The sequence below is a fragment of the Gadus macrocephalus genome, chromosome 6 (assembly GCF_031168955.1).
Source record: "Gadus macrocephalus chromosome 6, ASM3116895v1".
NCBI lineage: Eukaryota > Metazoa > Chordata > Actinopteri > Gadiformes > Gadidae > Gadus > Gadus macrocephalus.
This window is the reverse complement of record NC_082387.1, coordinates 15,860,988-15,873,487: the sequence shown is the minus strand read 5'-3', so window position 1 is coordinate 15,873,487 and position 12,500 is coordinate 15,860,988. Positions and strand designations below refer to the sequence as shown.

Here is a 12,500-nt window from a genome sequence, read left to right as displayed (position 1 = left end):
CAGCGAAAGTGTTTTTTTTCTTCAAGGGGTTCAAACCAAGACCATTGACAAAAAAAAAACCTACTGCCATTTTGTTCCTTTTAAACCTTGTCCAAAACCGTGACTCTCACATGAACATACAAAGTAACGTCAAAATGAGCGTTAGCATTAGCATTAACCTTTCCAATACACACTCCTGCTGAGCTGCCCAGCTCTGGGTTATGGGTATGAATAAATATGGTGTTCCTAATGGGATTACACCACAAGCCTCAGTGCTCTGATTCTCTTCGACATCTTCCTAACAGTATTTTGCTTCCGATCTTCACACAAGGAATTTCTCTCAAACCAGATCAGTCGTGTTAATTCAATTAAACCAACGGATGTCATATTTCATTCATTAAAGAAATAAGGATTCTCGCATTTGTCGGCTAATTCTTCCAAACAATCATCCAGCGATGTGGTATGAATGCTATTTATTGACCCGGAATAGACACCCAGAGAGGTCAATGTGGGTAAGGACCTGGAGGAGGAGACATGTTGATTAACAAGGAGCAGATATGATGTTTGCTTAGGCTTGAACACCCTGGTGGGTAATGACCGCACAGTGTTAGCATCCTGCCACTCTCCAGCACTGCCTACAGCTTTAGGATCTATGGTCCTACGCGTCCTTATTCAGTTATCTTTCTGGTTCTTCTCCACTATGCTGCTTACTTTCATTTTCTGTCAAATAATGTTGTTTTTTTTGTCTAACCCTTGGAAAAACATTCAAATCCAAATAAGGACCTCAGAATGGTTCTGAAACAACATTGCATTAGCATATTAATTAGAAATCCATAGCAAACTGGGGATCATAGCAGTGAAGGGTCTTCTGTTCATGGAGTGCAGGCAGTGGGAGGGGAGCTTGTTAGGTTAAGTGTGGAAGTGAAGGCCAGTGGACAGCACATATCATGTTCATATGCCGGGTATAAAAAATGCATTTGATATTCACCAGAACAATTCCCTCCATGGGCGTTTAAATGTTTGATGGAAACCCTCCATTTGCCTTTAAAGAATTTAAATGCATGAATCCAGCCTCCTAATCTCCTAATCTGATCGAATGATGTGGATACACATGAGTGAACATATGACATTTGTTTTAACATGGTCCCTTCTCATCCTCTAATCTAATAGCTCACTAGGGCTGGATTACGAACCAAAGACTGTCATCATTACAAATGATTTAGAGAGTTAAACACCTTCATGTGGTCGAGCTTTGCTTTCTAATATGCCCGCTGTTTTAAATGAATGGCAAAACACAAAGCTTATGCCAGTGCAAACCTTCATTTGCAATAATTAAAATGTGTAAGATAAAATAAGTAACATATAAAGCAGTAAAATGTAAGCTATAGATGTCATTTGTATGATCTGTTATTTAGCTAGATGTGATCTAGGTAAAGACCTGATTTGAAGTGTTATGCTATTTGGTATAAACTGCTTCTTTCTATTCTTTCTTTCTATCTTTCTATTGCAAATCTAAAATAAACAAGAATACATTGTGCAGTATCAGTTTCTTAAATATTTAAGAGGTAAATAAATGGTCAGCTTTGAGACTTATCTGTTTTGCTTGCTTAGACTGCCCTCCACTGCCATGACTAGTTAATACACCACTATTATTAAGCTCAAGCCCTTTTAGACACAATCAGTGACTTAATGTCAGTCCATTATTTCGAAGTTAATTTGAGCTGGTGGTATTGTGTTATTAATGAGTGCTCTGTGTTGATATCAAAGGTTTACTTTATTGATAGAGTATTATTGTATTAGTATTATTACTAATTATTGTAGAGTATTTCCAAATGTGGGATAAGATTTCTCCAATAAGGGTAGACAACTAAAATGATACAGAGATTAATGATGTAGCAGTCGGGTAAGCCTCAGAGTTTGGTTGACAGGTGGCCATTATTTTTCAATTCAGATGAGTCTTTTATCAAAGTACTTCTTGTGACAGTTATTTTCAACTAGTTTAATGCACAGTACAGGGGCATCTTTAATATTATACTAGAGGTGTAATAAATTGTAGTCTTATTTCCATTATCTCCTTCATCCAATAGCTCAAGTGAATTTGGCTGTGATCATTATGTTTAGAAATAGCATTATGTTGTCTACAATGACTATATATTACTATTTATTGAACCTGTTTAAATGCCATTGGCTGCTCTACATTTACGCAATTTACTGCAATGACGCATTAATAGTTGCATCTGAAGCCAGCCAAACATTTTAGCATGAATGCTTTACAATGACGTCATTACAAATACGTGGAGGCTATGGTATTTTCTCTTTTGTAGGCATGCTGAAAGCTCAAAGTACACACATCATAATGCCAGATATAAACTGCCTAAACAAATTTACAATAACTTGCTGTAACCACAGATCTGTCTAATCTTGGTGATTATGCTCTAAATAATTCTGATTCCAACCTCATTTGAATTGCTAAAATGATCACCATAATTTGTTTAATTAAGGCAAATCAAGATGAACACACACACAGGCGCACACACACAGGCACACACAGACATACACAGACGCGCACACACACACACACACACAAACGCACAGTGCCTGCATTTCCTAGCGTAGTCTACTAATAGCATTATTACATTTGCGTGGTTAATCTGTTACCGAATACGGAAACCAGGGTAGAAAGTCAATCAGTGCCGAGGCGGACAGGATTAGAAGAGACCATCTGTCGGAATAATGAACAGAAGGACTTTATTCAACAATTTCCTTCGGGATTAATCAAGTAATCTGCATCTGAATCCGAATGAATACTGAACAATATTGATCCTTTTACCCATCATACTTACCCATGGGGAATGTTTCTGGGCCAGAGAGGAAATGAGCTATTTCCACCCTGCCTATAGCCCCTCATCTGCTCGGCATAAGGGGAGGATTCTCCTCACTCCACACCTGGGTTAATGAGTTTGGATGGACACAGGGCTCCTGGTCAGGGTGGAGGTTAGGGCTCCTGGGGGCCAGGAGAGGGCGTGGCCTCAGGTCAGTCTCAGGTTATCCGGTGTGACTATTACCCACCACTCAGCGGATTACTGTACTAAAGCAGCCATCATATCCTCCCGAGATCTAGATTGTCGTTCTCGTGTTGGTCGATCTAGTTTCCACCAGGGTGTACAATAAATAAATCAAGTCAATGTTAAATCGATTTTTCATCTATGTATATATGAGCTGTTGAAAACCTAGTTAGGTCACGACCTTGTCTCATCACATGATATCATTTTTGGCTTCTGGCCTTGTGCTGCTTGTGACTTACTTTGGTTCAGATGGCTGTTTGACAGACTGGTGTATGTGTGTCTAAGTAACCTCTAAAATGTAAATGTTTGGACTCTCAGCTGGTTCTCTATCATGTTCTGTCGTGCCATATATCATGCCATCGATATACCATTACCTTTCATCACCATGACAACCAAACCAAACCTACTTACCATCACCTTAAAAAAAATGACTACAAAAATGCCTCAAACAATGGAAGTAAAGAAATAACTTTATTAGTTAGAATTCATGTACAGGGTTAGCAGCTGATAGTTTCATCGGGTGGAGCTCGTGCGTCCGTCCCCCTAGCTGCTGGAGGGGGGCCTTCACCGTCTGAACTGAGCGAGGGGAGAGGGGATCTTAATGTCCTGACCCCTCTCCAGCCTCTTCTCACAGTCGATCAGGTAGTTCACCCCGTCCACCACCAGCTGGACCAGCTCCACCTGGGGGCGGGGGACACTCCAATCATTACTGCAGCCTTTCATGTTTGCTATGTTTTAATTGTTTGTGCAGCTAATGAATGAGCAATGTGCAAGCATTATCGTTTTTTCATGTTTATGTCTATTTTTATTTAATACTTTCTTGATATATGTATGCAGGGTTATTCCTCACTGTACTTTGGGTTTCAATTTTTACCTATATTTTCTTTATACACATATTACATTTTATTTTCTATTGTGACAAACCATTTCCAACGGGATTAATAAAGTGAACTTCATCTGAGTCTGAAACCAAGATGGAACTGTGGACGGCGCCTGGAGATGATGTTATGTAGAACGGTTATCAAGCACAATGCCATACAATATGTTGAATGCATTAGAGCAGGGGGCTCTATCCGCTCACTCTCTTATGCCTGTCGGCTATTGTCCATCAATATCAGGCCCTTGCTTGACCCCCTATAAAGCTTCAGTGATCCATCCGGGATTTGATGAGCTGTACCGTCAACATGTGTTACACTACAGCCAACACGCCTGTCTCCATCTCTTTACCATTGACACCCTCATTATAGAATTACACAGCTAATTGCTAACATGCTAAATGTCTTTTCTTACTCATCTACCTTCACCGGTCTCTCCTTGCATGCTTTCTGTTTCTATCTCTGCCTCCCTGCTACGGATGTGTAAGGGCACTGACGTCCCTGAAGCCCGCCGGTGGCTGCTCACCTCAGACTTGCCCAGACGGTCGTTGTTGGAGATGTCGAAGGTGTCTCCGGTCGCAGCTGTGTCCACCCCCCCCGTGCCTCTCTTCTGCAGCCTCAGGTTCTCCAGGATCTTAGAGAATCGAGGATCCTGGGAAGGAAAGATCAGAAGTCGATCTTTAAAAAATTTAATTGAACCTCTTATCATCTGTTTGAAAGCTTATTTGGTTTAAGGGTGTGTGTGTGTGTGTGCGTGCGTGCGTGCGTGCGTGCGTGCGTGCGTGCGTGCGTGCGTGCGTGCGTGCGTGCGTGCGTGCGTGCGTGCGTGCGTGCGTGCGTGCGTGTGTGCTTGCGTGCGTGCGTGCGTGTGTGTGTGTGTGCTCTCCTCTGTATTGATATCTATCTGGATGCGTGCTGCATCGCTCTCACCTTGCTGAGGTTGGGCAGACGGACGTGCACTCCGGCCCTGAGCCCGGTGCCCAGGTTGGAGGGGCAGGTGAGGATGTAACCCAGACGCTCGTTCCACATGAACTCCCAGCCCCTCTCGTGGATCAACTGCTCCACCTGCAGAGTTGCATACCAACAGCATCAGTAACCCGGCCCGTCACCTATATACTCACCCGGGTGTCACTTGTTTTGGAGTTGGTCTCTCGTATAAAGGGTACATATGTTGATGTTGAGAGAGGGCCTTGTACCTGTTTGAGTCCCCTGCAGAATCTCTCAAACACCCTCTTCATGTTGCCTCCCTTTTCCATGGAGATGATCCTGGTGTGGTCCTCCTCGTTGATCCAGATCAGGAAGTTCTTCTGGTTGTTGTGCCTGAAACCGTCCAAGGAACATGCTGCCTCAAGTCCCAGTGTATTGTGGTCAGGTTCACAGAAAGAACACAGAATTTAACTGAGCGTTGAAATGCTTCAGATGATGCACTGGCAACCACCTATCTGACATATGAACTCAAGCTCAAAGCAGAGGTGGTAAATGTAAAGCCTATACATCTGTAAGCTCTCAGCAACATGGCATCGAAAGGATCTGAGTATGATTCTACTGGACTCTAGATTCTACTAGACATCGGCTGTAGATTCAACAACAATCCATTCGCAATCTGTGCATGCTAATTTACTAGAATTGTAGCACGACAGTTCAGTGGTATGGCGGCAGGTTGCGTGTATGGTTCCATAGTGTGGGTTTAAAAAGGAGTTTGTATGATTATGCACACGGCACACCGAAGGGGGTGGCCCAAGCTAACGCTCAACTCCTACCAAATGCTTCTGTCGTCGGTCCATGAAGGCTCAGGTTAGGATAAGGGACGCGGGTTTATCAAATAGGAAATGATGCTGAAGAATGAGAAGCCAAGGGTAACGGTAAGGAATGAAGGGAAGGTAGGATGAGCTCCACAAGGAAGGGGTACACAGCTAAATACTCCACAGCTGGAGATAAAGAAACACTGAGGGTTCAGTATTATCAAACCTAAATTCACTATTGCTACTGTCACAGGTTCAAAAGTCTACTTCTCTTGTTGCCTCATCTGTTCCCATCTTACCAGATCCCACGAGCATCAGGCCAGTCCCTGGCCATTCCAGAGGACGTGAGCAGTGGTGACACAGGCTTATCGAACAGGAAGTGCTCCTGATTGGCCGGTGAAGGTACAACGTAACCCAGGGAGATGTTAGTCTTTAAAGGTCATTCAGGATCCTCAGGATTTATCTTATTGACTAGCTGACTGAGTTATTATTTATTTGTGTGTGTGTCTGAGTGTGTTTCTATGTGTATACTGGACATGCATGCTTGTTAGCCACAATATACCCTATTAAAATATGTATCGAGTCATAGGAATTGTGCCATTACTTACTTTATCTATTGAGCTGTCATGCTATACTTACATAGTATGGATATATTGATATATTAATATCTACAATTAGCTTTGTGGATCTAGAACCTACAGGCAATTATATATATATATATAAATATATAATTCATGCATATAAGTATTTACATATGTAATGTATGTATGCATGTATGTATGTAATTTTTATTTGTCTGACTGGCAGGCACACTTCACACATTTTCTCTTATGGGCCAGAATAATAACATCATATATAACATTTATATATATATATAATTCATGTTTACATAATAATGTATGTATGTATATATGTATGCATATATAAATGCACATCACTGTGTGTCTACTGACGTCGATGAGCTGCTGCTGCTCCCTCTCGTTCATGTCTCCCAGGCTGTAGTAGCGCCCGGCCAGGTCTCCCTTCAGCCCGGAGAGCGCCATCACCGCCACGCGCTCCACCTCGCGGCGCTCGGCGCGCGAGCACGCGGGCGGCAGGCTCAGCCCCCGGATGCTGCGGCCGGTGCGGACGCGCGACGACAGCACGTAGCGCTCGTCAAACACGCCCGAGGTGATCTGGGGGGCAGGAGGCGCTGATGGTAATGATGATGATGACTTTGACTTGTTCACGCCGGAGTAAACACATGATCCCCCGTGCTAAACAAGCACATGCTTGTGCGGGGATGATGAACGAAGGGGTCGAGTAAGCACGGGGGGTCGCGTGGGAATCAAATGAGGCCTGTAAAGCGTGATGGACTGTTAATCAGAGAGATGGATGGATGGTTGATGGATGGGTGGATGGATGGATGGATGGATGTAAGATGGATGGGTGGATGGATGGATGGGTGGATGGATGGATGGATGGATGGATGGATGGATGGATGGATGGGTGTAAGATGGATGGGTGGATGGATGGATGGATGGGTGTAAGATGGATGGGTGGATGACACATGGATGATGAATGATTGATGAATGAATATTTAGATGGAGAGATCATGGATGGATGGATGGATGGATGGATGGATGGATGGATGGATGGATGGATGGATGGATGGATGGATGGATGGATGGACGGACGGACGGACGGACGGACGGACGGACGGACGGATGGATGGATGGACGGACGGACGGACGGACGGACGGACGGACGGATGGATGGATGGATGGATGGATGGATGTTAAGATAGAATCATGATGGGATCTGGTGCAGATAAAAACCAAACAAGTGTTAACAAACTAATTGGTAGACCAACCTTGGAGGAGTCAAGGTCTGTGGGGTGCTTCATGGTGCGGGGGTCATAGCCGTTGTGCCTGTCCTTGATGACAGGGTCGAAGATCTCTGAAAACACCTGATGAGACGAACACAGCGCTGTCAAGACCTTGATCCTTGATCCCCAAAGCCCTCAGCTTACCTTTTGGCAGCATTGAGTAAGAGTACTGGCCCTTTAACCAAATGCATCTGAATTAACTAAAATATACATTGGATAACGTCATATGGTAAAGGATTACGTAAATGGAAATACCACTAATACAATTTGGAAAATAATTACTATCCTCGTATTTCAGATTCCGATGGCTGCTCCAATTGATTTTTGAAACTTGGTTGTGCAGCAGTTAGCTGTTTTTCGTAGCTGTTTTGGTCAAATTTTACGATGGACTGCTCTCAGCCTCCCTCTCAGTCACTTTGGATCGTAAACGTCTGCTAAGTGCATGAAAATGTAAAATTAAAAGCCCCTGGTCGCCGGGCTACAGACCTCGTAGGTCTCCTCGTCTCCCGCCACCATGCCCACGGTCTTGATGAAGGGGTGTCCTGGGTTATCCACCCCGGTCTGGATGGACTGGTTCAGGGTCCAGTTGTTGGGGGTGCTTTTGTCCCTCAGGTGGGCGTAGATCGCTGGGGTCAGCGATGCAGCCATGCAGTTGTTATGCTTCCTCAGGTCAGGGAAGTCAGCGCTGGGGACAGAAGAATGAGACACTTTTGCAATTACCCTGCTGTATGTAATTATACTCTGTAATGCAATGTCAAGTTTGCATGTTATCATGTTTTTGCATGTAATTAAAGTGCTGCGTGTTATTAAAGTGCTGTTTTTATTGCAGTGATGCATGTTGCTATATTGTTGCATGTAAATATAGTGCTGCACGTTTTTACAGGGATTCATGTTATTATAATGCTGTATTTTATTATTGTGCTACATGTCATAACATTGCTGCATGTTATTATAGTGCACGTTGTTATAGTATAGCAAGTTAATATATAGCGCCGCATGGTAATATAGTGCATGCATACCTGCACACAAACGCGCACACGCACACACACACACACACACACACACACACACACACACACACACACACACATACACACGTGACTGAACGCAAGCATGCAAGCACACACACATATGCACACATACAGACCAACACACAAACAAATACACACACACACAATCCACAATAATATTATATTAATACACAGGTAGTTACAGCAACAATACCTCACACTTATTTACACACACACACACACACACACACACACACACACACACACACACACACACACACACACACACACACACACACACACACACACACACAAACACACACACACACACACACACACACACACACACACACACACACACACACAGACTCACGATCACACACAAACGCACACACACACACACACACACACACACACACACACACACACACACACACACATACACACACACAGACACGCACATACCTGGGGGGGTAGAGCATCCTCCTCTCAGCAGCCGCGGTGCTGTCCGTTAGGAGGTAACCCGTTGCCAGTGTACCGGCTCCCAGGCTGGCCAGCACCACCGCCGTGTTGCGACCGGCCAGCATGCGGGTGAACTGGGTTGCCATGGTTACAATGCAGTAGGGTTGCACCTGATGAAAGGTTAGAGGTTATGGTTCACCGGCAGTATAGGAAGCATTTGTCGAATCCATTCGAACTTAACTTAACACTCAAAGACACTGAATCACTGGCATCTGAGCGTTGGAGGCATTCCAGGAAACAATGGGTGTAACGGCTTTAGGGTGGTCCATAAGTCAACATACTGGCTACCCATATGAGTCAAGATGGACAGGCACGTGTTTGAGTTGTAGTTTTTTTTCTCTGTAAACCCCAAATTCTATGACACGGCATGTTTACATGCTATCTGCCTAAATGCGCTGTTATGAGGGAGATGAGTAATAAAGTTAAACATTTTTATGAAAACATTGAAGAGCATACAAATAATGTATCAGCGAGAAGAGAGAAGACGTGTCAGACTGTCAGACTACGATATCATTGGGAGAGTAGAAATGGGACTCAATGTAACCTTCTGGAAGTTATTTCGACCACAGTGGGGAGATCTTTTTGCATGAGTTCTTAGTGCAGATTAGCTCAAGGCTGTGAGAACCTCAAGGCAATTTTGAAGTCCTTTGTGACGCGATAAGACAAAGTAAAAGTCCCGTATTCTAGAAACGCTATGAAGCGCTAATGGGGAGTGTGGTGGAAGCTCTTGTTGCTAGGCAACTGGTCAGTGAGTTTGAAGTTGATGTTGAAATAGTTGCACTTTAAGATAATTGAACGCTACAACAGCAGCACAAATTGACTATACTTTAGGTGAAAAAATTGCATAACATATAGATACAAAGATATAGCAAAGAGATAGGTATAGAGATATAATCAAAAATGTCATCTATAATAAAAAATTACATTAACAAGAATAGAAAATTAAGATATTAGGACCTCAAGAGTCACATTAATTACGATGATAGTCGTACACGTATGTTGTACATTTGTTATGCGAGACGAGAGGGATGAACCATGTATTAAGGTAAGCAGAAGGATGATCAGACTTATGTGTCTGCTTAGTGCTTAGTGCTTAAAGCTAATGTGTGAAAGTTTGGAAAGATTAGTGGACAGATGAAGTAACAGAAACTCCTGTCTCATACATGGCTTGGACCAGATTATTCTAGGAGTTGACGGAACCAGACATAAGCCGACCTACAGGTCAGTTGTCCAGCCTACACCTACACCTACTACTCTGTTCCTCACCAAGCAGTTAAAGTGGGGTCACGTGTTATCATAGCTTTTCAAACAAAGCCTTCCTAGACTATCACATCTGGCAATAAAGTCAATGCAAATTCACAGCTAGGTCATTAAAGTGAAACATTACGGGTTCACGTAAATCTACAAAATACATTCCAATAAAAGAAAGGGTTTCAAAGTGCTCCCCTCGACCCGGGAAACAAAACACTCCACAACACCGATACCCTAAAGCACACAGATGCGGCCCTCCAACAAAAAAAAGGAATTACACCAGAAGGGACCCCTTCTGATGACATCATCATCACCTTCACCACCACTTCCATGGTATTAATAGCAGCGAGGGAGGGCTGGAGAGGAGGCCCTGTGGCAGGGGGTGAGGAGTGGGAGACGCTGCCAGCTGACGGCTTGGCACGGTCAATCAGACAGCAGCGCATGATCCCCCCCCCCCACCCCCCCCACCCCCCACCCCCCACTGACGTTGTGGAAGCAGTCAGCTGAGCACCCAGCTGACTGACACTCTAACAGACTGTGGGGAGCAGAGGGGAGGGCAAGGTCATGGAGCATGGGTGAGAGAGAGAGAGAGAGAGAGAGAGAGAGAGAGAAGAGAGAGAGAGAGAGAGAGAGAGAGAGGAGAGAGAGAGAAGAGAGAGAGAGAGAGAGAGAGAGAGAGAGGAAGAGAGAGAGAGAGTGAGAGAGAGAGAGAGAGAGAGAGAGAGAGAGAGAAATAGAGAGATACAAATATAGAGAGTGAGAGGAAGAGAAAGAGATATAAAGAGAGAAAAGGTGATAAATCTGGAGAGAGAGAGGGAAAAGGAGGGGTGTGGGGAGAGATTAGAGAGATATAGACAGAAAGGAAAGTGATGGGATAGAGTGAGAGTGAGAGAGAGAAAGAGAGTTATGGAGGACAGGGAGAGAAAGAGAGAAGGGAAGGAAGCGTGAACGTGTGGTTGAGGTGTGGAGCAGAGGCATAGATAGGAGGGGTGTGACGGACAGGGTGGTGGAGGGGGTTGGGGGTGTGGGGGGGGGGGGGGTGAATCTGAGCGATCCCAGCTCATTGAGGAAACATGGAGAGACGAAGGGCCAGCTCCATGCGGAGTCACTGTGTTTTTTAGTGGTAGAGTTCAGTTGTTTTGGAGGGCAGTCCGAGGGCTGTTACAACATGCCGGAGTGTGAGTACCGAGAGGCAGAAGATAAGGCATGAGCAGCAGGTAACTTGGCGGGTGTGTCAGCCGGATTACTGCACATTCAAAGCTATTCAGGGCACAATCCTTCTATTTGATTGAAAGACACACAAAGAAAAACCCTTTCTAGTGGTCATATCCGCTAAGGTACCCTTGTTAGCCAACCTTACTGTAGAGGAGATATGAGCAGAAAATGGTTAAAAATATTTTTTTCTAACTTTAGAAAATATTTTTCTGATGGGAGTAGATTTGAACGTGATGAAAACCGGCTAGGGTCTTTATTCTTACATTGTGAGGCTTATCTTATCTTATCTTATACCACCTTAAATTATTTTGTAAGTGATAGATCACTTACTGGAAACTGAGGATGACGGATTTAGGGAAACGGAGGGGAAGGGAAGGGAGGGACAGAGGGAGAAAGAGGGATAGAAGAGGGCTGCTCACCTGAGGATGCGAAGGAGAGGGTGCGCAGGTGAAGTTCTTGCAGCTACGTCCTGAGAAGCTCCGTCTGCAGAATGAGAGCTGAGCTGCCGCAATCCACAGGATCAAAGGGAGTGGAGGGGAGGGTGTGTGTGTGTGTGTGTGTGTGTGTGTGTGTGTGTGGTGTGTGTGTGTGTGTGTGTGTGTGTGTGTGTGTGTGTGTGTGTGTGTGTGCGCGCTCCGCGCGCGTGTGTGTGTGTGTGTGTGTGTGTGTGTGTGTGTGTGTGTGTGTGTGTGTGTGTGTGTGTGTGTTTGTGTGTGTGTACGTGTGTGTCTGTGTGTGTGTACTTGTGTGTACACACATACACATCAATGCGCGTGCATCGATGTATGAGCGCCTGTGTGTTAAGAACAGCAAATTCCATACAGGCCTCCACATTGTTTCAGTAATTCATAGTAAAGTGCGTACCGTCTACATAATACAGCTTTGCAATGATAGAAATCTTCTCATAAAAGAAAAAGCATGAACTTCAATGTGTGTGCATGTGAGAGAGAGAGAGAGAGAGAGAGAGATAGAGA

General features: G+C 44.4%; 1 protein-coding gene across 1 annotated transcript; it reads right to left on the bottom strand.

Annotated features, from left to right (window-relative positions):
• Positions 1–3,496: 3,496 nt before the first annotated feature.
• Positions 3,497–12,085, bottom strand: LOC132459744 (creatine kinase S-type, mitochondrial-like). Its single transcript, XM_060054482.1, has 10 exons — positions 11,946–12,085; positions 9,004–9,170; positions 8,015–8,213; positions 7,514–7,609; positions 6,615–6,836; positions 5,961–6,046; positions 5,116–5,239; positions 4,850–4,984; positions 4,446–4,571; positions 3,497–3,725 (listed from the first exon to the last, which is right to left on the bottom strand). Exons 2-10 carry the CDS (start codon positions 9,144–9,146, stop codon positions 3,609–3,611), a joined length of 1,248 nt encoding a protein of 415 aa, XP_059910465.1. The 5' UTR covers positions 9,147–9,170; positions 11,946–12,085; the 3' UTR covers positions 3,497–3,608.
• Between the last annotated feature and the right edge of the window lie 415 nt (positions 12,086–12,500).

Coding starts and splice junctions, on each gene's coding strand:
- LOC132459744 (XM_060054482.1), bottom strand. CDS start 9,146: ATGGCAACCCAGTTCACCCGCATGCTGGCCGGTCGCAACACGGCGGTG. Junction 4,572..4,849: donor GTCTGCCCAACCTCAGCAAG/GTGAGAGCGATG, acceptor TTTCCTTCCCAG/GATCCTCGATTCTCTAAGAT. Junction 3,726..4,445: donor ACCGTCTGGGCAAGTCTGAG/GTGAGCAGCCAC, acceptor CCCCGCCCCCAG/GTGGAGCTGGTCCAGCTGGT.